Source organism: Aulonocara sp. 'chitande type north' Nkhata Bay, linkage group LG13, assembly GCF_057382095.1.
Source record: "Aulonocara sp. 'chitande type north' Nkhata Bay isolate Kocher_YH1m ecotype deep benthic linkage group LG13, A_spYH_male_GT1.1, whole genome shotgun sequence".
Lineage (NCBI taxonomy): Eukaryota > Metazoa > Chordata > Actinopteri > Cichliformes > Cichlidae > Aulonocara > Aulonocara sp. 'chitande type north' Nkhata Bay.
This window is the reverse complement of record NC_141356.1, coordinates 19,085,319-19,111,059: the sequence shown is the minus strand read 5'-3', so window position 1 is coordinate 19,111,059 and position 25,741 is coordinate 19,085,319. Positions and strand designations below refer to the sequence as shown.

The 25,741-nt window shown below is 39.7% G+C and overlaps 1 protein-coding gene across 28 annotated transcripts in view; it reads right to left on the bottom strand.

Annotated features, from left to right (window-relative positions):
* Nucleotides 1-25,741, bottom strand: part of camk2g2 (calcium/calmodulin-dependent protein kinase (CaM kinase) II gamma 2) — a 77,252-nt gene that overhangs the window by 18,594 nt on the left and 32,917 nt on the right. For all 28 annotated transcript variants that reach the window (XM_086259011.1, XM_086259013.1, XM_086259018.1 and 25 more), the window contains exons 3-12: nt 22,470-22,529; nt 17,067-17,121; nt 16,693-16,758; nt 14,349-14,421; nt 8,109-8,211; nt 7,155-7,238; nt 6,724-6,818; nt 2,287-2,409; nt 359-442; nt 235-277 (exon numbers count right to left, since the gene is read on the bottom strand). In XM_086259011.1, coding sequence (XP_086115137.1) covers nt 235-277; nt 359-442; nt 2,287-2,409; nt 6,724-6,818; nt 7,155-7,238; nt 8,109-8,211; nt 14,349-14,421; nt 16,693-16,758; nt 17,067-17,121; nt 22,470-22,529 — 786 coding nt within the window. The remainder of the gene's footprint in view (nt 1-234; nt 278-358; nt 443-2,286; nt 2,410-6,723; nt 6,819-7,154; nt 7,239-8,108; nt 8,212-14,348; nt 14,422-16,692; nt 16,759-17,066; nt 17,122-22,469; nt 22,530-25,741) is intronic.

Sequence of the window (25,741 nt, the reverse complement as noted above, 5' to 3'; positions counted from 1 at the left end):
TTCAATCAAAAGTGCACTGTGATCAAACTGCTTATGAGGATGAAATCCAAGCCAAACCCCTGAAGTGCAAAATCAAATCCAATCGGTGTGGCTAAGGGAAGAAGATGGTAGACTGGAGATACAGTAGCAGAACAACAGTGACATGTATCACTTGGCTTCTATGAGAGATAGGATCCGGAAAGAAGTGCGCTCCTACTGAGTGTTGACAATTTTAAACTAACTACAAAAGCTCACCTGAAAAGTTCCTGGACACGAGCATCGTAGTGAGGATAGCTCCCTAGAGTCAAGGCAAATAATATACAAGATTATAAGCATAAGCTAGTGAGTTATGTGTATGTTTAACTGTGTTCGTGCTTACTTTAAGCTTCCTTCTGGCATTGAACTTGCGCAGACATTCCACAGTCTCTTGACGGTGCATCATGGAGGCCACAGTGGATCGTTGCTTTAAGTAAAGAGGAAAGGGCAACATTAAGTATATCACTGTTACACCGTCAATGCCACTTTTTTAATAACTTGTCCATTTTTATACTGGTAAGACCTAAAGTTAGGGGTGCAGCCATATTGGACAGACAGGTATTCTTACACAGGCAGATGTACCCAGTCACTGTCTGCTAGGCCTCACCGGTGCTATTCTGAACAAGACCTTTTAATTATATCTGTGCTTTTGGAATATTTTACCGTTTATCGCATAGTTATCACCTGGTAACCACCGGTTATCAGATAAAAATGTGTATTACCAGTTGGCAGTTGGTTGTGGGAGGCTGCTTGCTATCTTTTTAAAGAAACCGGTGGCAAAGTGAGTCACAAAGAGGGTGCTGCACTAATAATCTCCTTGTGATAGCTTTGGTCACTAGCAGATTTCCATGGTCACCCAGCAGAGGATGCCTGCTTGTCTGCAAACACATGCCAACTATTCTGTAATGAAACTGGAAATGGGGACAGTTTCCCAACAAAGTAAAAGCCGCACCTTTTAAAACATAATGGTTTCAGCAGTAATGCACAACATTTACTCTGAAGGCAAATGTTCTCCATTTTCAGTATGCGTAGCGATTTAAGTTTCACTACCAAGTCAGTTGTTGAGTGTTTGCGTACAAGTCGGCAACTTCCACGCAAACTACTGGTGACTTTGAAAATCCACCTGCGAGAAAAGCAATTACAAGAAGGTTTTTAATGAAGCACCCTCTCTGCCAGCAACCATTTGCCGATCAGTAGGGAAATGCACACTTTTCCTTAGCGACTGGTCTCTAGGTCTCTGTGACTGAGGCCAAACCAATCTTAGCTGGTAACTTAGCACTCCACCCTCTTGTCTAAATATAGTGAATATAGAAGAGGTGGTGGTGGTGGTCACATACACCACCTTTTCTATAGCACTGACACTGAAGCATCTATGTGTAAGCATCCATCTTCTTTATAGAGCCTGTATATGTATCGTTGACTTGAGATTGAACTCACAGATATGCGATGGGACGAGATGAAGAACTGCTTTAGAAAATCTCTTTGAAAAGATAAAAACCCATGAACATTAAAATACAAGAGGAAGGGACCGTGACTCCAAAGGTGCATTCTGGTAAGAAACATTTAATCACCATTTTGAGGCTATGACAATAATGGCATTGTGTACAACTGCAACAATGAATTCTTTTTAATGCTCTACAGCTCTGATATGCTCCCCTGAGTAGCTTTTCATCAACAGGCAGGAGCAGCTCATGTGTATTCCAACTCCTCTGTGATACCAAACAGAATGAAAAAGCCTGCTTTGTCAGGGACTTATAAATGAAAACTTTTAGAAGTGGGAGCTGTAAGATAAGCCTACGGGGCTCTTACATTATCTGGGCGACTCCTTACTCAACTCCTTAACAATAAAAATGGAAATTATTGTCCTTGTGCTTTATCTGATAACAAACTACATTTATGCTGTTAAATTGTTATTGGTGTTAAAATTATGACTTATGACTTTACAGGTCTTTTCTGAGTTCCTTAAATGTGCGTCTTGTCCAAATGTGAGACAAATAAACCCAAACTTTTATGTCTCAACCTACAAAAAGCTACAAATTCTGCTCTAGTATATAATGTCATTCTGTGCATGTTTTTAAAACTAGCCATTTGGATCAAAGATGGTGCTGTTATTCTGAATAGCTGTGTTAGAAATGAAATACAATGTAAGACAGGTGTTCCTGGGCTGTGCTGATGTAAGAGTGCTTAAGAAAGAAAAACTGTGACATGATTTGTTTAAAGCTGGCAAGAAAAACTACATAAAAAACAAAGATAAAGACAAGTGTGACTTACGCAGACCCAGGGATGCTTGAGGGCCTGGTCGGCAGTGATTCTTTTGGCGGGGTTAATCGTTAACATTTGATTGATCAAATTCTTGGCCTCAGGGGTCACTGTGTCCCACTCAGGAGAAGGAAACTGAAGGAAGGCGAAGAGCAGGAAGAAACATATCACTGAAAAACTGGTAAAACAAAAACTGATGTTTCCAAGCCATGATTAACTTGCTGTTGTTTAGCATTGATTAGACATTTCTATATTTAGCACATATTTAAAATTTTAACACTGGCATTCCAGCACAACTGAGCAATAAAAAATAAAAAAAAACATAGTTTGCAGAGCCCGAAGAATGCTTACGCAGATACAAGATCCAAAAAAGATGGTAGTAAAAGCTTTTCTTTTAATTGACTGTGATATTTAAATGACTGAACCAGATTTCCTACAGTGTTTGCACCTGTATTTACCCAACATGTAACAGATTAGAGCTGCAAACTGTATGATCATTTAGAAGGTGCAGCTCTCTCCTCATTGTGCATGCATTCAAAGGAGGGTAGGGAAAATTTCCAGCAAAATATATTTACAGAGGCAGGTTGAGTGAATTAAGGTTGTGCAACTTGCAACTTTTAACTCTGTAGGGCAAATATCCACACCTCTCAGGACCAGGAACAAACACAAGTCATAAGCGAGGTTGTAGCAATGAAAAGTAATACTCTAAATGCAGATTTACAGACAGCTCTTATCCATTAATAAATATAACTTTGTTTGTGCTAATCAATCATGTCCATAAATTTTTACAGGCTATGAGCAGCTGATCAATGTTACCTCATAATAACATCCACGGCATGTGAGTAATTTGTTTATCTTTAATTTGTCATATTAAAACACTATCACAACACCCCCATGAACAGATTAGGTTAAATTGGCCTTTGTTTTCTCTCTGAGGATTAATTTGTCTTGGACACAGTTGAAGGAGCAGCACACATGTACAAACAAACAACAGTTAGCACCAGAACATACGCACATAGACAGGAAACACAATACTGTACACAAAAGTGTTGCGCAGATACCCTGCAACAACAAACGGCACATACCTTTCCAATAAGATATACATGTGCACACTCCTGTGGGGAATGGTTATTTCCCTCTTATGTCTGTATATATCATTGTAGGGTCTTTACCTTATAAACAACATACAACACCTTTAGGTGACTGTTTTTGTGATTTTAAAAAAGTATATTTTGCTTGTTTCTCTTTAAAACATATTTGACTTCATTTGTTTTGGAACAGTCTTAATATGTGAAGTTGAGCAACGATTTGTCTGTCTTTGATGGGCAATTTCAGTGGTATAACAAAAGGGTGGAGTCAGCAGACATGTTTACTGCTAAAAGTCAAAGCAAGCTTTCAACAGACTTTTACTTCAAACATATCAGATGTCAGTTACCGATGAAAGAAAAAAGCAGAAATTCAAGGTATCTGTGTGACAGTGATGATATCCAAGAAGTGCACATTATTATAAGTGCTCGTCAGTCACTTCATATTATTGTTCATATTATGCACATTCATTAGATGTGGTTGCTTCCAATTATGTAAATTAATATGGGTAATAAATTCCTATCTCCCAGAGGACAATGACGAGAGCTGATGAATAAGCCCATTGCTCTCCCATAGTGTATCAGTTATTTTTTCTGCAGCAAGATGAAAGTTATACAATGCCGAGTAGCAAGCCATTAAAAACTAAAATTACATTTCTAAATTACTTGCATGACAGAATTTAGAGCATGTTATTTGACAACACTTGAAGTGATGGTGTCCTGCAGAGCTCATCTCGATGCTCCGGCCTTGTAGTTACGAATACACATGAACTAATTTGGAAACAGGAAATGATCAGAGTATCACAATTAAAGTTTAATGAATTCAGGTCGAATTCCGTCACAGATGTCATGAAACTTAACTCTCATTTCCATAGATGCAGGTACAAAAACAACGCAAAACGCCTGCTCTAACCTGAATACGCCCAAAACTATGTGTTCCATTAAAGTCCAAAGTGCTTATTGAAGCTCTAGTTAATAAGGTTTTTGTAATATTCTGAATCAAATGTAAATTCTTAAACAGTAGTTTTAAAGTAAAGACCCCTTTTGCCTTCAGAACTGCCTTAATTCTTTGTGGCATAGATTCAACAAGGTGCTGGAAACAGTTTGAGAGATTTTGATCCATACTGATGTGACATTTCATTTCAAAGTTGCTGCAGATTTGTCGGCAGCACGTCCATGACGAATGATCCAAAAGATGCTCTACTGGATTAAGATCTGTGGAGGCCATCTGAGTACAATGAACTTATTGTCGTGTTGGAAAACAGTTTGAGATGATCTTTGTGTGCATTTTTCAACTGGAAGCAGCCATCAGTAGACACTGCGGTCATAGAGGGATGGACATGGTCGGTAACAATACTCAGGAAGGTTGTGCTCAACTGATGCTAAAGTGGGCTAAAGTGTGCCAAGTATATATAACCCCTTCCCCCATATCATTACACTTTCATCAGCAGCCTGAACAGTCGAACTTTCATGTTGTTACACCAGATCCCAACATTACCATCAGAATGTTGCAGCACAAATTGAGAGTCATCACATCATGCCACACTTTTACAATTGGGCAATGTTGATGAGCCTTTTTCAGCTCCAGCTTCAGTCCCTCGTTCTCAGCTGACAGGAGTGGGAACCAGTGTGGTCTCCTGCTGCTGTAGCACATGTGCTTTATGGTTCAACAGGTTTTCTGTTCAGAGATGGTCTTCTGATGGTCTACTTTGGTTATAATGAGTGGTTATTTGTTACTTCCCATCAGCCTGAAGCTGCATTTCAGTCATCATGTAACATAGAACTGGTGCTCACTGGATATTTTTCTCTTTTTCAGACCGTTATCTGTAAACCACACAGATGACTGTAAAATCCCAATAGATCAGCAGTATCTGAAAAACTTACACCAGCCCATATTCTGATGCTCAGTTTGAACTTCAGCAGGTCGTCTTGACCATGTCTACACATCTGAATGAGTTGCTGCCATATGACGGGATAATTAATTACTCACTTTAACAAGCTGTTAAATAGCCGTAGTTAATAAAGTTGCCAACAAGTGCATGTTACAGGGATATGCCTTACATAAAACAGTGGAGAATGAAATGGCTAATTCAGCTAGGAGCAGAGCTGAGTCTTTGACAGTAAAACCAAGAAAGAATCCCAACCCCAAGTTTCTGATGCTCCAGATGGAAAATAAACTTGTTCAAAAGAAGGATTACAGTATAAGAAAGGAGAAGAGGTCCCAGATTATGATTTTTTCCAAATTGGGAGATTTGATCAGATTTCAAGTACCATTTTGCACGTGGATTGGGTCAGATCCTGTAACCGCATCATCCTACAAAATTACCACACACCCTGATAATAATTGCTGTGCTATGATTTGAGCTTTTTTTTAGGAGTAAAATGATCAATTATAGAGAAATATAGAAGCAAAAAAGTACCTTTGTCAATGTTTTTCTACTTTATTTATCCCAATAAAAGTTGCTGAATCTAGCAACAAAGTAATCTGGAGTTTGATGAGAAAGTGCTATAGAAATACATATCCTACCGAATTTTTACCATATGCAGGTTGCAGGTAATTCCACCCCCAGTGTGTCTGTTTGCACAGCCTTTATTAGTGAGCGTCATTTGTTTGTCTCTGCTGACAGTGCCTCTGGCTCTTATTTACACACTCACTTATAATTTAAATACAGGTTTTACAAGCTTTATGGTCTGATTACTAAGGAACTGTCACTTGAAAAATTATACTAACAAACCTTCAGGCATCTATCTATAGTTTAGCATAGCAAAAGCATGGACGTGCATGGAAAAAGCACTAAAAAGAGAATATCAGTTTAACTCACCAAGCGGTTGACTCTTATATAAAATACAATATTTAGGCCAAGATTGTCCCGTGTATGCTGGATCTGTTTGTTTTAAATCAGCTCTAATATGTCATAATTGTAAACGCTGTGTCTCCAGCCTGATGTTGCACTCTGGGAGGAGTTAAAAACTTAACTTGTGTTCACACAACTAGTATTTCAGTATATATTTACAAACTATATTCAAGTTTAGCCACCATCAAGGTTAAAAAATGCAACTCTGATAGCTCAGAATCCTCCAAACACGACACCAACAATCCAAAGCAGACACAGAGTCATAGGGATTTGTCCCTCCCTAGGAAATGTAAACATTACAAAGTCTTGTGTCGTTTGTGTAGCTGGCTGTGTCTGCAGTACACAGAAAATAAACACACAGTCAAAGTGATATTCTCCGTCCACTGACAATGCCATGCTGGAATTCAGTTCTGCACAGTGCAATCATTATTCTGCATCATAACTGTCTGCACATATGACAATACAGTTCAAAAGGAGAGGGTGGTTAATACAAGAATGTGAGTACTTACATCATAAGCACCAGCCTTAATTTGTTGGTAGAGTTTGTGTTGGTCCTCATCCCAGAATGGAGGGTAGCCCACCAGCAAGATATACAGGATCACACCTGACACACACAAATGTAAAAAATACTGTACATACACATACATATTTGGGCTTATAGCAGAGTTAAGGGCATTTATCACTTAAAATGATGTGGGCTGCTGTTTATGAATCTGGCTGGTTGTGTTTCGGCCGAATATATCAAATATTTAACTAAAACTTACTGCAGGGAAAAGACTGTTACAGGAACGTTACATGAAGTTGTTGCTTAAAGATTGCAAAGTCAGATGAGTTGTGAAAGACATGGTAATGCTGTAGTGAACCCATATCTAACAAAAATGGAGAAAACAGGTCTGCTAGGAAATGACTGTGCCTACAGTCTGAAAACTTTAGGACTGACCACATGCCCATATGTCCACTGGCTTGCCATATGGGTCCTTTCTCAACACCTCTGGGGACAGATACCCCGGAGTTCCTGCAAAACCTGCAAATATAGAAAAATACAAGCATGTTATACCTATATACAGTACACAGTGTGACTTCTGATTACTACTACTACATTATGACAGGTTTCATACATCTTTCTGTGCTTTGTGCCAGCGCTGTGTTTTAAACAAATTAGCAAGCTGAGATGATCTAAACATTCAGTCTTCATCTCTTTGTGCTACTTACTCCAGCAGAACTGTGCATAAGTCTTGAGCTTCTTCTAATTTCTTTATATTCTCCTTCCAAGAAGACCATCCTTCTTGTATTTTTTTTAAAGTGGACTTGAGCAATAGCTATCCAAGTTCTTCTTTGGAGATGGTCTTCTTTTTCACTCATTTTCAGTACATTCTTTGCATTAAAGCATTCCCAAATAGTGACAGTGGAAGGCTATCAGTCATTGATTGGCCTTCCCAAAATTATCGAAACAGCGTGAGATCATCTTGACAGAGAGAATGGAACAAAAGGCAGCCAGCAGCCAACAGCCAAAGACGGGCTTTGCATGTCCTTCAAGAAGCCTGGACTGAAAAAGGTAAATAACTTACAAGAAAGCGTGCGTAAGAGATTTCAGACTATGTTGAAGAATAAGGGTGGTAATGCAAAGTTTGTTAGAATTTTGTAAACTTTGTTTTGGCATTAAATATTGTATTTCCATGTATGTTTACACATTTCAATAAATTCCAATTGTCCCAGCAAATGATAAAGATGTGAGGGCTTCCCTGAGGCTTTTGCACAGCACTGTATATCACTTTAAGCCTATCCTGTTTGCTGCATTTTTAAATGTAAACCTCAAATTTATGATGTTACATGAACATCAACAACACATCATTTGAAATGCTACAGATTAAGTTTAATAAATGATCTTTCTTACCAAACCACGCCTGCTGGTCCCCTTGAACCTCAATAGCGAGGCCAAAATCTGCAAGCTTCACCGCCGCTCCCTTCATCTTACTGGCCAGGAGCAAATTTTCTGGCTGCAATACAGAGACACAAATAATTCTTCAGAATGAAGAATACCTTTACCCTAGTGACTGATTTTATTATTATTATTTTTGTCAGACAAATCTCAAGTTAGAAAAGAAGTTATAAACTGTAATTATTATTAAATAAAGGACAAACAAATCCTCACCTTTTGGTAATCTTTGATAAATTATTTCCATTCCCCAATAGAATAAAAATAATGAATATAATAGCAGATTGGTACACTTGTACTTGAACAAACTTGTTTTATGTGATAAACATACACTTGATTAGAGGCAACAGAGATGAGCATGTGCATGACTTAGAGAAATGTCCTTTCTGTCTGGATGACTGAATGGGCCGCAGGAGCATTATGACATCTACAGTAGTAATGAGCCATGATGCTGTCAAGTTGGCTACAATGGTTTTCCCCAAAGCAAAGACCTTTTCAATCAGCTGTCACAGGATTTAACACAGCATTCTTACTCGGTCCCTCTGATGACACTATTGTGCAAAAGGTCAAGACTTGGCAAGCATAAGGATGCATCAAGTGTGTTTTAACTCATTTCCTCTTTTGCCTCTTTCCCTTATGTCACAGCTGTTTTTTTAAAAATAGATTAATCGTGTTACTTGATTATGAGTAGCAGTGTTTTATTTCAACTTGTTTCAGGTTTTTCATTCTCAACACCAGGTAAACATAATTTACAGGTTGTCTCTGTCCAAGTGGCAGTATCTACTTTTAGCCCTCTCAGACTTTAACTGGGACCAGCTTAGAGCAGTAGCTCTGCATTACTTAAAGTTAAAATACCCTCATTACTCTTGCACTGGACCTTGATGGAGCACATTAGTTCATCCTGTGTTTGAAAAACACCATTTAAACATCATTTCCTTCTTTTAAATCAACTTTATTCTGATGGCTGCACCTTATAATCAGATCATAGATCAGCAGGCCTGTGTGGCTTCTTACAGTTAGATGTTTAACCTCCATGGCCATATTTCATTATCCTTTATTTATCCAGGTAAAAAGTCTCATTGAGATTAAAATCTATTTTTCAAGAGAGACCTGGCCAATATTAAGGATAGCCCATGTCTTAAACAGAGCATTTAGAGGAGTCTGTAGCCTGAAATTATGACTCACAGGGGTTACTTTCACATATACTGACCCCATTATTCGAAATAATAATTATGTTTAATATATATTTGAAAATGAACTGATCCTGCTTAAGCAACATTGCATGCTTGATCATGTTACTAATACTGCTCTAAGTATGAGGAATATCATCTTAACTGAAGACATGGTTCACTTCATCCTGTTAGCAATTTCTGGTTTCATGTTTCTGACATTTTAGAGTTACACCTTAATTCTCCATAGCAGCTATTCAAAATCAGAGGGGTAAACAAAGTGCACTGAAGTCTCACATTAGGCTGGTGCAGAGTGTAGTTAGTTAGAATGCAATGGAAACTGCAACGTCACATCCAGCCAGCATTCTGATCTCAACCACGTGTGAAACAAGTCCGTACAGTCTAACCTTGTTCTTCAGAAACCTGATTCATCATTTCAAGTTAAAACAACAGTTAAAATTGTCCAGGTAAAGCTTTCCCCAATTTTCCTAATTACTTCTCCAATTCAGGGTTGGATGGAGCTGGAAGCCTATCCCCACTCACACTAGGCAAAAACGTGGGGTCAACACCGCAAAGGCTGCAAGTCAGTCATAGTGACATGTACAACTGCATCCTCAAACACACACATACATGCCTTTTGACTGTGGCGGAAAGTTGTACCCACGCAGGTGCAGAGAGAACATGCAAACTCCATGTGGAAACGCCTCAGAACCTTCTTGCTTTGAGGCAACAGCAGTAACCACTGCACCACGATGCCACTGCTAAAAGCTTAACCTCCCAGATGTAGCAATGCCTGTGATCAGATCCAGATAGTGTCAACTTAATCCCAGGTGTTACTGGGGTCTAATGGTGAACCTGAGCAAGGTAAATGGTGCGGCTCTGCACTCAAGACTACAAGTCCCAAGTGTCAGGCCTGACGTGTCTATGTTTGTGTGTGTGTCTGTGTTAAGGGCAGAAGTCTTTGTAGTTGTTAGCAGTCCTCAGTGCCTCATAACTGGACAGATGGATGGATGGGTGGATGTCAGAAGCTTGTACCAGCAGTCGCTGGGCTCTTAGTCCGTTTCTTCTCATCTGTCAGTCTATCCCTCCCTGTGTAGTTTTCCACCCCTCCCCTCCTGCTACCCCCACCCCACAACCCACCCAACAGGGCAGAGCTGAAATAATGGGAAAAAGAGACCAAAAAGAGGGCAAGTAAAAGCAACAGAAGAACAGAGGGACAGACAGATAGATAGATAAATGGGGGGTGGCATAATCAGTCCCTACTCTGGTGCTGCAGCAACCGGGTGACCTCACCCTATAGTTACCATGACAACCCAGTCTGCCACCAGCTGACAGCACTCAACTCTTTCTCTCGAATTCTTGTTTTCCCTTGAGCGAGTGGCCCTTCCAGGATGACAGAGAGGCGAAAAATATGACATGCATCTGAGAGTGAGGTCACACCTCTCCGTGGCACACTTCAATGCCATTATTGGTATTTTTATGGCTCGAATGCAGGTACTGCATTCAGCAGCTCTATCCCCTGGATGCTCTTGTGGGTAAAAAACAAAACAAAAATAAACAAAATCAGAGTATTTCCTACAGGGAGTGCAGAATTATTAGGCAAGTTGTATTTTTGAGGAATAATTTTATTATTGAACAACAACCATGTTCTCAATGAACCCAAAAAACTCATTAATATCAAAGCTGAATGTTTTTGGAAGTAGTTTTTAGTTTGTTTTTTAGTTTTAGCTATTTTAGGGGGATATCTGTGTGTGCAGGTGTGCATAATTATTAGGCAACTTAACAAAAAACAAATGTATACCCATTTCAGCGTGTCAGGCTACATTTCACTGTGTGTTATACTTGTATAACTATGCATGTGACAAATAAAGAACCTTGAACCTTCAATTATTTATTTTTACCAGTGACACCAATATAACATCTCCACATTCACAGATATACATTTCTGACATTCAAAAACAAAACAAAAACAAATCAGCGACCAATATAGCCACCTTTCTTTGCAAGGACACTCAAAAGCCTGCCATCCATGGATTCTGTCAGTGTTTTGATCTGTTCACCATCAACATTGCGTGCAGCAGCAACCACAGCCTCCCAGACACTGTTCAGAGAGGTGTACTGTTTTCCCTCCTTGTAAATCTCACATTTGATGATGGACCACAGGTTCTCAATGGGGTTCAGATCAGGTGAACAAGGAGGCCATGTCATTAGTTTTTCTTCTTTTATACCCTTTCTTGCCAGCCACGCTGTGGAGTACTTGGACGCGTGTGATGGAGCATTGTCCTGCATGAACATCATGTTTTTCTTGAAGGATGCAGACTTCTTCCTGTACCACTGCTTGAAGAAGGTGTCTTCCAGAAACTGGCAGTAGGACTGGGAGTTGAGCTTGACTCCATCCTCAACCCGAAAAGGCCCCACAAGCTCATCTTTGATGATACCAGCTCAAACCAGTACTCCACCTCCACCTTGCTGGCGTCTGAGTCGGACTGGAGCTCTCTGCCCTTTACCAATCCAGCCACGGGCCCATCCATCTGGCCCATCAAGACTCACTCTCATTTCATCAGTCCATAAAACCTTAGAAAAACCAGTCTTGAGATATTTCTTGGCCCAGTCTTGACGTTTCAGCTTGTGTGTCTTGTTCAGTGGTGGTCGTCTTTCAGCCTGTCTTACCTTGGCCATGTCTCTGAGTATTGCACACCTTGTGCTTTTGGGCACTCCAGTGATGTTGCAGCTCTGAAATATGGCCAAACTGGTGGCAAGTGGCATCTTGGCAGCTGCACGCTTGACTTTTCTCAGTTCATGGGCAGTTATTTTGCGCCTTGGTTTTTCCACACGCTTCTTGCGACCCTGTTGACTATTTTGAATGAAACGCTTGATTGTTCGATGATCACGCTTCAGAAGCTTTGCAATTTTGAGACTGCTGCATCCCTCTGCAAGATATCTCACTGTTTTTGACTTTTCTGAGCCTGTCAAGTCCTTCTTTTGACCCATTTTGCCAAAGGAAAGGAAGTTGCCTAATAATTAATAATAATTCTGCACTCCCTGTATGTGATGAAATCAGGGATTGTAATGCTTTTAAGACCCTCTTCATTGAAAAACCAATGTATAGATAAAATACTTTAGCAAGTTGGAGATGGCAAATGTGTTGTAAAAAGTTACTTGTTTGTGCATTAAGCAAATGCAGAGTGACACTGGAGTTTTTGATTCTGGTATTCACTCTGCGTTGTTAAATACATGACTACATTAGTCACTAAGATAGTGCATAGCAATTAGTCACTGATAGTATAAAGATTACCAGATCAGTAGTTTGACAGCTGCTAAAAATATATCTATATATTTATAATAACAATGTGTCAAATCAAAGTGAAACTGTGTCACTATGAAAGGGTCCCTTTAATCGTGATGAACACATTTTTAGTTTCCACAGTGTCTGGTTCTCTCTCTCACCTCAGCTAGCCTCAACACTTGTTCTGCACAACCAACCCGGATAAAAGAGACGCAATAAGAAACTTGCTGATAGAAAATGTGTGATAGTAGAGACCAAAACCGAGCTAAGAGATAGTGAATAATAGCCTTACACTCATCAACACTAAAATAACTCTGGATGAGTCATCGTGCTGCTCTGTAATCACTGGCAGGTGGAAAATAACAATTATTTACGAATAAATTCACTACATCAGTATGCAAGTTACATGCTTTAGTCCTAATGGCAAAAATCTCGACTTCTACAGGTTCACGGTTGGCTAAAAGTCATTTTTAAGCACTCTGCCAGACCCTTCCAGTATTTTCCCTGACTCAGTTTTTTCCAGCTCATCATTTAAGCAACTATGATGATAATGCACTTACTGTAAATTGCTTTGGGCAAATGCATGCCAAATGCATATAATGTGATATATAATGAAGTCTGTACTATATAAAATATCCAAGACTTCAAGTTTTGATAGTGTTTATTCTATTAAACAGACATATTTCAATTAGTTATTTGCAAATTCAGCCTGATATGTTTAGGATTTTGGAACAATATCCAGGCATTAAAGAATGGGTTTATAATAGCTGCCCCACCAGCAGGTCGTCGGAGTGTATAATTGTATGCTAGTGTACCATTTGAGAAGACTATAATAGTGCAGCATGAAAGCAGTTATGAAACATGAAAAGGGAGTTGTACATTAACAACTAATCTAATACATTGCTGTCCATAGCCCTCATCATCAATCATCATTATCATCTTTCTAAACCTCTTCCCTCTCCAAGTGCATTTGATACTGACATCCACTGGCAAGCTAAAAAAATAAATAAATAAAATAAAAATAAAAAAATCAATGAGAAGTAACACAAGTCCATTTACACCACTCGGATAAAAAAACGATTGTGCATCGTCCAATTATGTTCGTCTATTTACCCTCAGAGTAATGGCTTAATTTTACACTGTCACATAAAAGTAGACAGACAGTTAAGTAACCTTAAAAGTTTAGGGCTCTGAACTTAGTACTGGTACAATTATCCAGGTGTTTAGATCTCAGATTAGTCTTGTCTTTATTTATTATTATTGTATTAACGTTAAAATTAACGAAATTTGAAAGCGCACAGCTGCAGAGTGGTTTTGGTTTCTGCCAGGGGTGCACAGACTTGCTGCAAGGGAAATCGTCACTGGCCGTCATCTCACCCACCGACCCGCTATTAATAGCAGCTGGTTTGCTTTCGTCACTCCTCAGCAGTGCAGGAGGGAGAGGGGGAGGAGGGCAGAGAGCAATAGAGAGGAAGGAGGGAGACGGATAAAAGGGAGGAGGGGTGTAGGCAGAGGATTGGGAATGCAGAAGAAAGCCGGAGAGCAGAAGGATGACGCTCATCCCTTAAGTTGGTCTAAACGTCACTGCGTGACGTCTGTGCGTGTGTGCAAGAGCGCTCAGACATGATGTGAATTTCCACACGTCTTTAATCTTCATTTACAACAAAGTGCTAGTCACTATTCAAGTGATTTATATAGTATACAAGGTACTTCGATATTCACCAGAGGTGTGTGATCACTCACCTTGAGGTCCCTGTGGACAATATCGTGCTGGTGGATGTGGCTGACGCTCTCCAGGATCTGATTAATGCAGTGGCTGGAAGAGACAGAGAAGGATGAGGAGCACAAGGCAGACACATTCGTCAATCCACAGGAGATCACAAATGCAGACTGAAGCAGAAGTTTTAAAAAAGAAGAAGAAGAAGAAGAAACTAGTTTAGGGTGGAATTCATATTACGTGACAGTTAAAGTACACGACGAGCATACGAGTAAAGACAGAAATGCCACAAAAAAGATAAAAAAGAGGATATGGTTGAACAGGTTTCTGTTGTTCACACTGTATAGAGTCACAGTATTAAAGTAAATTGGTAGACAGCTCTTCCACTGGGCACATAACAAAATTACGAAGCGCTTTAAGCTTTGCCATTATTATATGCAACCAAAAACACCCAGAGCCTTGACGTAACCCTGCATTAAGAGCCAGGTTATGGCCTCAGTCATCCCAAGTGGCCCATGGATGACACGGTGAAAAAGAAAGCAGGATACAGAAAATACAGCAACCCATTTCCAGACACTCTTTCTAAAGAGACAATGCAACCTGTTACAAGAACGGAGGGCTACAAAGAGGAATACAATGCTCTGCTCTCCCACTGCTTCCTTAGTTCTGCTCAGCTGGCCAATCACAAAGTGGCTACAAATGTCAGATCATTAGTGGCTGTGGGTCCGTGGTAACAGACACCCACAATGCAACACAGGAAGGGTGTAGGGGTGTGTGTGTGAGTGAGTGTTTCAGACGCTAAACTGGCATTCACATCCCCTTCACACCAGCAGTGTAGACGTGAGAAAAGAGCTGCTCTCTAGTTATGGTTGCTGTGTGACTACTTCAGCAAAAGAAGCACTATCAATGTCTTGAAGGAGACTCTTTCAGAAAATGTGCCCGTAAATCACATTTACCTCGCCCTTACAGAAGAATTTTGTCTAACTTTTTTTTTTGGCTGATCGACTAAATCCTTGCAACCAGGGTCTTTTTCACCAAATTTGCAACATTCTAGTGGTTGATGGGCAACACAAAATCATTTCCTGTTGCTCATTTTGACACTGAGGCTGTAGTCTCAGTCATATGCCGCAAGGCTGAATGCAGTAGTTTGATTCTGACCAGTGGCTTTTTGCTGCATGTCTTCCTCTTTCTCCCTGCCTTCCGGTCTCTCTCTGATTTTATATTCTAGCTTTTTATATTTCTTTATAATTAGATCAGGCTAAAAAGGCTAGAAGGTAGAGTGTACTCAACACATTGTGACAGATAGTCAAACTAGAGATTAAGTGCATAATCAAACCTACCCCAGCAACAAATCAACTGATTAGAAGGTAACAGTTCAGTCAACCAACAATTTGGCTGACTAAAGCCCCACATTACACTAAGCTAAACACCTGATTTATTTATGAACCCCCCATGAGCCATGTAAGATTTATAAATGTACCTGCAATCTTTGAGCAACATTCCTGTGTACTTGGAGCAGAGGATAAGTGGTGCAAGAAGAAGTATGTGGTGCATTTTTTAAGTAAATGAACGTGACGAAAGAAATGTGGGCAGGGTGTGAGGGGGGAGTCTTATGTAAGCTTGTCCTCAGCATGCATATCTACAATTCTTTCGGCTCAGTTAAAGTTGCTATTATTTCTCTTAAAATAAATTGAGCTTGGCATTTAGTAAAGGTGAAGTAAGGGACAACAGCGGGAGGGGGAGACAGATTTAGGGAGTATTGTCGTCTCTCTGCGAGAGAGAATCAAGAGTGTCCAAATTAGAGCACAACAGGACTTAAAATTTATCCCGCCATTTATTCTGTCCCTACCCAGCTTCCTCATACACATATATGACATTTATTATTTTTCATGTGTTACTGAGCCTATTTTATCTTCAGCCTAATCTAGTATAATGCCTATTGTACTATTTTCCTCTTGTACTTACCTTAACTCTATTGATTGCCTTTCGCATTCTCTATTGCAAGTTTTGACATATTTTTTTAATTCTGCTATTTAAGTCATTATCTAACTGATTAAAAGCTTTTACATCATGGTTAAGCGCTTAGGCATGTAGGTAATGCAAAAAAACAAACCTCAACTTCGGACAACAAACTAAAAATAAGTTTTAAACTCAGAGGACAGCTTTGTCATTGTTTATTAATGAAATTTAAAAGCACTGAGTCACTTGGTCCAAAATAAAGTGTATACCGGTTGTGCCAGAAAGCAATGGTTCTGCTGCTACAGCACAAAGTACATTAACACAGATTCAAATCGCAAAACATTTTATGAGAGTTCACAGCAACCAAAAACAAAAAGGCACAAAAATCAATTTTGTGCTAACTTAGTGTACCTGGCATCTGCTTCACTGTAGTACTCTCTGGCGACAATGTCCTCAAACAGCTCGCCTCCAGTGACTCTGCGGAAACATACATGAAAAATAGAAACTTTGTATTTTGTGTTTATTTCTGAGTGAAGATCCCCAGCACAGATGGAAAACAAGCATACTGCAGACAATATCACCAAAACATGCTTTTTAAAGATCAGTTTGTCTTTTTTTTCCATTTTTACCCCAATTAACTGCTATTTGTGGACTAACACATGAGAAAAAGTGAGTTCTTTTTGTAAAGTTGGAGTCATTACCTCTAGACAATAAACAAAAATTGATCAACAGAGGAAGAAAGGCCTGAACTGGTAATGTGTGTGTTTGTACTGTGATTCACTCACAGGTCAAAGACAAGGTAATGGAAGCCTTCCTCTGCGATGCTGTCATGCAGTCGTACTAGTGAGGGAGAGAAACACACAAAGAAACAGAAAGAGCCATCAAATAAAAATCTGCAAATCAACTTTAGGTGTTTAGGTTGGAGGTTGCGTGCAGTCACTTCAGGCTTGTTAGTTGATCACAGCCATTGACATGTCGAAGAGGTTAACACGTGAGGAGCGGATCGAAATCGTGTTGATATCTGGTGAACGCAGTAACCGGGTCATTGCAGCAGATTTCAATGCAAGACACCCTACGAGACCACCCATCTCCCATGCTACAGTCAGCAAACTGTTTCATGAAACTGGTTCAGTGTTGGATTTGCCAAAATGTGGACGCAAGAAAACTCACTAATGAAGAAACATCAGTGGCTGTCCTAGCTTCATTCAGCAAGAGTCCACAGCGTAGCACTCGCCGCATGTCACTGGAGAGTGGCATTAGTCAAACATCCCTTCGGCAGATATTAGCTACTCACAAAGGCAAACATTTATGTGAATGGTGACGTTAACAAACAAAACCACCGCTATTGGTCTGACACTAACCCACATTGGATGGATCCCTCCAGGACTGTTGGACCAACAAAAGTGATGGTTTGGTGTGGTATATGGGGTACAACGATAATGGGTCCATTCTTCATCAATGGAAACCTCAAGGCCACTGGATATTTGAAATTGCTACATGATGATGTGTTTCCCTCTTTATGCACTGAAGCTGGCACGTTCCCTGAGTTTTTCCAGCAAGATGGTGCACCACCACATTATGGGTGCCAGGTCCGAGCATTCCTAGATGAACAGTTTCCTGGAAAGTGGATTGGTCGTCGTGGGCCAGTTGAAGGTCTCCCGATCTGACCCCCTTAGACTTTTATCTTTGGGCTCATCTGAAGGCAATTGTCTATGGTGTGAAGATACGAGATGTGCAGCACCTGAAACTACGGATACTGGATGCCTGTGCTGGCATTTCTCCTGCGGTGTTGCTATCAGTGTGTGAAGAGTGGGAGAAGAGGGTTGCATTGACAATCCAACACAATGGGCAGCACATTGAACACATTCTATAAGCGGTCAGAAACCTGTAAATAACTCATGAAAGAATAAAGTTGCATTGAAAACAAGCACATCGTTGTTTTTCTTGTGACATTACCAATAAGTTTGATGTGTCACATGGCCCTCTTCCTATTGACAAAACAAAAGTTGTATCCAAGATGGCCGACTTCTGAGGAGTTTGCCCCCTCACATATACTAATGTGCCACAAACAGGACTTTAATATCACCAACCATTTCCATGTTATTACGGTGTATCCATATAAATGGCCCACCCTGTATAACAACTATAAGCCGAGTCAAAAAGGTCTAGAAACCAGTTTGTGACCCTCTGGTCAAAAATGTGATTCCCAATGCTAAACACCTAGTGGACAAAAACATGAATTTCAGTCATTTACCAGTTCCTGAAGTTTATAATGATTTTGGCTTGCCACAAATCACTTACTGGTGTAGGCCTGTGTAAATGGAGATTAAAGTAAATTAAAAGAGGGTGCCCTGTAGGCCTGGGTATGCAGATATAGGTTTGTAAAGAGGTAGGCTAATCTACAAAAATTCTCGATGTCTTTAGGAAATTTTGGTTCTAGAAACTGAGTAGTAGATCGTTATTTCATAATGTCCTTAATCAACTAAACTTGGCTCAGAAAGCCTCTACACATCACTGAGACGCTATAGAAGATAGTAAAAACTGTATTAGACGAAGAATAAAATAAAAGGTTGGGGCCTCATTATGCCAAAGATACAGGTACTGCAGCACCATGCAGTAACACCTGTAGTAATATGAGCCCCCATGATCAGTTTCATAAGTCAGGTAAGTCAGCAGAAGGTGCCATTTTTCATACTGACAGGCTAAAAGGCCTGTTACCCAACAAGTCTTCACCTGAGTCAATGATGCCTGTTTTACAACTTTTTCCATCAGCAGTGGGTCAAAGTAGAAACTGCTCAGGGACTCATGCATGGCTAAACAGACATGCTCATATATTTAAATAAATCCCAAGGAAAGCATTCAAATCCTGACAAGACAGTCAGCAAACTTCTTTTATTTTTTTATTTTGTTTAATAAAAATGATAATAATGAAAGTTATTAATTGCTAGCTTGGGAACAAAGCCAGGAGAACATACACAGTGAAATGACAATATTATTATGGCTTTGCAAACACACACAAGGTCAGTGATAGAAGGTGTCTCAGTCTTCCCGGAGCACCGGGCGCCTATCTGAAATGATGAGACGGTACAGTATGTAGTCACAGTGCTGCCTGGCAGATTGGCAACAAACAAACAGCCTTTTGGATACAAACACTAAGAGACCCGGGGCCCGTTCTTCGTACCTCGCTAAGTAGGTTAGCCGGATTAGATTGTTGACGATTTCGCGTGATCCTGGATCAGTCGGTTCCCCGAAGCTCATCCGGGACTTGCTGTCATAGCAACAGAGCCGTAAGCGTAAACCTGCTCGGGAGCAGGTTTACTTTATGTAAACAGGATTAGATCGCGGCCACGCAGGTATGTCCGCTTCATTTATACGAAAGCAACAGCGATATTCCACCACTGTTTCACCATAAATAAATAACATCAATGTAACTAAAGACAATGCAGCACCTGATCCATTTATTGATTTCACACAGGTCATTTCCTAAAAAAGGGAAATGTACTATTAACATTCTATTACATGTATGTGATTATTACAGATTTAATTCATATTTCAGAGTAGCAATTGTAAATTACTTCGTGTAATCAAGATGAGAGACCACGGCTATAAAAGCGAAGGTGGATTTGGGAAGCCTGTCGCAGCCATGTCCTGTCCGTATACGCGACCAACCCATTGCGGAAGGTGCAAGATTGATAAGGAGAGTTTTCAGAATTCAGCGTATATTGCGGGACAGACAGGATCCTTTAGCTCAGCGCGACAGTGTGCTCATAGAGAGATATCGATTTTCCCGTGAGGGTATTATTCACTTAACCAACTTGTTGACGAGGGGGTGCAGGACCACCACCTGTCTTTTTTTCCTCTGCCCTTTTCTTGGTTGCTGTTATAAACAAACAGATTATTCCAGGGTCTCTTTCCAAGAGACTAAAAGCAATATAAGTGATAAATATTACCATTCTGTAGGATATTCTTATATTTCACTTTTACCTGTTCCCATGTTCTAGTGGGTCCTGTCGTGGCTCTAATGTGAAAGAGGATAAAATATAACATATTATAATATAATGTAATGTAATATAATATTGGATAATATAGTGTAATATAATAAATCTACCCTACCGCCTACTGGTGTTGGCCAGAGGGGCCGATGGCGCGATATGGCAGCCTCGCTTCTGTCAGTCTGCCCCAGGGCAGCTGTGGCTACAACCGTAGCTGCCTCCACCAGTGTGTGAATGTGAGAGTGAATGAATAGTGGCATTGTAAAGCGCTTTGGGTGCCTTGAAAAGCGCTATATAAATCCAATATATTATTATTATTATTATTAAATTACTTACGAGTTTGATTTGTCAGCAACTTTCTGCCAGCCCTCGCTCCTTGCTTTTGCAGCCTTTGCAGTGTTCCCTTGCGTTCTGATTAAACTCTGAAACTCCTGAAATCCCTCACTCAGGAGTTCTTGCTCTGCTGCCGAAAAATACCGAGCCGAGCGCACTCCTTCGACATTTTCGCCGACCAATCAGAGGGTTGCCGATTAATGTTTCTACTATCGATGCGTAGCCCCTTTTACTACACCCAGTGATGTCACATTACTGCGTCCAGCTGTAGTAATCGTCAACAGCAGGTGTGTTCGGGGAACCGGATTAGCGAGCTCACGGTTAGCGCGATGATTTGATCTTGGATGTAGTAAGCGACGTACGAAGAACGGGCCCCTGCTCCCTGTTTTCATTATTTATAATTAGTTTGATACTACTATATCCCTTGTTTTTGGCTGATTACTGTACCGTATGCAGATTGGCTAAACTTCTTTCTTCAGAAACGAGGATGTTTTACCAAAAGCACAACTTTGATACCGCACCAAGACCATCAAGCTTGCAAATTAAGTAGTAATACAGTTTTTCTTTTTGCAAGCTTCAGTGTAAGGATCAAATAAAGAACTATTTTTAGTGTCTTTGCTCTCTGTTTACTTGGTGGTAATTTTGAGGGAAATATCTAGTGGCCATTAACTATTCAGTGTCACATACACAAAACAATGACGCACAGTACACAAAGTAAACAGCGCTGATCGTATTAGTGCGACCAGCTGACTGAGCATGTGTTGGCGTTCAGACTCACTTTGTCTTGTTGGCTGCTGGCCAGTTGCACCATGCAAATATCCCACACAGCGACAGGCCAGGTAACTGGCTGATTTGCATATCACCTGGGGCCATTTGCTTCAAAGTTATTATTAAACTGAACAACACTGAAATGAAACCCAACTTTGCTGCAGTTGTTCTTGCTGTTTTGGTTCTATATAAAAAACAAAACAAAACTGGGCAACCACAAGGTTTCAGCTTTCAGGGAAACTGTTGGTTTTCACATTCATATTGGCCAAATCTGATCTGTAAGCAACTGAGCATGTTTCACGTGATGAAGTATAGGTATAAAGCAAAAAGCCCCTGAAAAACCAGAAGTGAATATGGCTGTAACACGTTTTCTGTTCTTAAGCCCATCCTCCCTGATAGGAATGGCTTGAATATGATTATCAAAACACATGTTCACAAACTGAAGCTTCTAAGATGTTAATGAAGGTGAACTGAGAACTGTTTCTAGAACTATTTATCCAAAAGTGCTCACGACAAGATCTGAAAGACAGAATTTATTACAGGGCTGTTGCATTAAGGTCCATTATTTGTATCTGACTGTACCCATTTAACCGTTACTCAAATAAACATTGAGACACCGACAGCTGCTAAAGGGTGCTAATATTCAGTTCAATCCAATTCAACTATATTTATGTAACACCAAATCACAACAAAAGTTACCTCAAGGTGCTAATTTATGAGCACCAAAAACACAAACATGATGAAGAGGTCCAGTTAACAGCCTCAAATTAGCTGGGGTGATGCCTAACAATCAAAGCAGTTAAGCATTTACTCACACGTAACTTTTACAGCACACTTACAGTTATTCTTAAGGGCAAAATCTCTGTAGCAAATGACGATGTACGGCCTATTTAAGTAACACACTGTATTAAATACAACAGCATTAAATGTTGATCTACTCTGATCTCTGGTCTGAATAAAACTGAAACAAAAAAAACAAAAAAAAGCTGTAGCTTTTGTTTTGTTCAAATTTCTACAGATGTTTTCATGAAACATCTGCATTATCACAGCTGTGTCACTAATCATTTAATCTCTTGGCTCCCAAAGGTCACTCACCTATGTTCGGATGTTTCAGCAGGCGACAGATCCTCGCCTCCCGCTCCAATTTCTGGTGATCTGAGGATAGAGATGAGCAGAGAGGAAATGGTAAACACTCAGTAATAGTACCAGGAGGAGAAGTCACTGTGTTTTTGTCCAGCATGCAGAACAGACCCCTTTCTCAAAATCCACTGAGTAAGTGGACACAGAACGGCGTAATGCTGAAGTACACAAAAAAAGAGGAGCCATAACATTCACTCAACTGACTGCAGGCCGTGTTCAACATCACTTTCTGCAGAACTTTTTAACATGTGTTCACAATTTAAGTGCTAATAAATGATTTATTTCTTTTTCTAAACAACAGATTTTCGCAAACATTAAAAGTTGATATCTTGTTTGGTAGGACTTCAGAACTGCCTGCACCAGCGACTTCGCAACTTGATTAAAAATGTTCTTTCAACTCTGAACTGGTTACACACAAACATATAAACATACTTCATTTTTTTTCTCTCCAATCTCTCCTGCTCCTCCCACTCCACTGAGAACAATCATTTTTCTTCATCTAAACTTGACCAAAATCAATCAACTTGAACTGGAGACGACAGCAAAACACTTCATAGTAGCAGAGCCCGATGATGTAAGAGGCCAAAACAGAGACCGTAAACTAATGCATGATTACACAAGCAGACAAACAGCTGTATAGTGTACACACACAGAGACATACACAAAATAAGCACAAGCTTTTTGCACTTAGTGAAATTAGTCTTGTGGGTCTGCCCTTAATACAATCAGTGTCCAGATAATGATTCTAATGGCAAGGGGAGGATGTCCATGCATGTGTGTGTATGCAGCTGCATGTTTCAGGCAGATTGGTTGCACAGATACAGTAGATACAATGGATGGCATGTCCTGTTGCGGGGTCTAAGAGGTCAGGTTTATGTTGGGCTTTCCTGCCACCAACCAGCTGCTGGTCTCAGTGGACAGATGGAGTGCTTACTTGGGTGCACAGACCTCTGTGTGTGCGCCTATGTGTTTTGGTTCGAGTTCGCAACAGAGGGTTAGAGACACTGGACATCCCTTATCCCAAAAATATTAGTTTGACCATCATTTTGTAATTGCATAATAGATTATCTTCTTGATATATCTTTATATTGTCTGACAATATCTTTTTTTCACTGAAGCTGAAAATCACAGTCACCAATTCCTTACTGCTTTTTTTGTAAACCTTTTGAAAACCTTTGAATTTAGTATCGGGGGAAAACTAACATTGTACTATACACGCTACATAAACACATCAAATAAACCCAATTGGAAACAAAAATGTGTTATTGGTTTTCTATCATAAAAGCTACAGATATGTACAACTCTAAGCAGAAGTATGGCTCCTGTTGTGAACACCACTTGTTCTGCCCAACTTATATGGCTATCAATATACATTCACCAGGCACTTCACTGTAAACATCTGTTCAACAACTTAATGCATTTAGGAGGGCAAGCACGGTCCATACAACCGGCTGAAATTTAAGTCGAACATAAAAACAAAAATCAACCAAAAGCAAGTTTAAAAATATGAGTTTTAAGCTGGGTTTTTTTTTATGTGTGTGTATGCAGCTGCATTTTTCAGGCAGACTGGTTGCACAGATACAGTAGATACAATTTAGGTGTCTTTAAACATGACATTGTTGTTTTGCCAGAAAGATAGGTCTGAGTGTTTTAGAAACTACTACTACTGAGACTTTTTCACACAAAATTTCTAGGGTTTACAGAGAATGATCTGAAACTGAGAAATAGTGACAAAAATAATCACTTGTTAGAACCAAGGCATGCAGAAGAGCATCTCTGAATGAACAACGCATTGAACGTTGAAGAAGGCCAGAATGGGTGCAATAGTTGAGTAATTATCCTATTTTCTGTACTCACCAATATCCAACAACATTAGATTACAAAAACACACCACTGTCACAAAGCTCAAACCATCTCAGACTTTGAACATTAATTCACTGTACTCACAAGGCGTCCACAGACTAGATCTCAATCCAATAGAGCACCTATGGAATGTAGTGCATCATGGATGTGCACCCAATCAATCTGTAGTGACGCCATCGTATCAATATGCACCAAATCTCTGGGAAATGTTTCCAGCTCCATGATGAATCTATGTTATGAAGAATTAGGGAGTACCAGGTTAGACTTCCTGAAAGCAAAAGGAAGTCTAACCCAGTACTAGCTGGATTTACTAAAAAAAAAAAAAAAAAAAAAAAAAATGCGATGGTGAGTGTAAATCTATGCACTAAATAAAGAAAAAACCTTGAGGTGACATGCTCTGGTCTACCGGCCAGTCAGTCACGGTAGACTGTCCTAATCATTGTCCAGCCAAAGCTTTGGGAGGTGTTGGAACATCTTAGGTATTTTTTAAAAATAGGAATTTTCCAGTTTTGTTATGTCTCCACAACATGAAAACACAAAAACATATCAAGGAAGTAATTAATGCCATGCTGAAGCAATACATGTGTTATAAATTAGCAGATGAAAAATCCTCACTGTGGAAAGAGTTTTTTTAAGGTAATTTCCAGTTACTTAAAATGTGGTTTACCCATGAACAAAAGGTCATAATGCATCTAAAATTACACATATTTTCCAAAATACCTGTGTACATGTTGATAGAGCCGGAATGAGTAAACATACTGATATCTGCTGTAGCACACATCATTCGCAGTGGAACACGTATGCATTCACGCTGTGTCAAAGTAAATGGTTTGGTGAAAAAATCAAGAAGCTCTCTTGTCGTCTACTATTAATGTATTTTCATCTCCCTTTATTCGACGCACATTTTTATTTTAATAAAATTAATTTTTGAATGTTAAAATGTCAAAACATATGAAAAGTCATCACATACTATAAATACTACTGATACTGATCTTAGTAACAGTCAACGTTAGTTAAAACTGTAACAGGAGATCTGTGAGTCCTTATAAAGATAAAGATTTGGAGGTGCGATACAGACTAATTACATTTCCTGCATTGCACTGCACAAAGAGCCACTGGTTTGTTACACAACACCACTGCACCACACAGCATGATGTAGGTAGGACACAAAAGATAAAATTAAAATAAATAACACTCTGTCTGTGCCTATTATACACAGTGGGTATGTAACTGCAAATTCAATGCTGATGTTTGTTGCATGTCATAATATAATAATAAAAAAAAAAATGGTACAAGCCAATCAAAGGTGACATGTTAATGTATTAAAGTCTCTAAGATTGAAAGCAGCAAAGACAGTTGTAGTT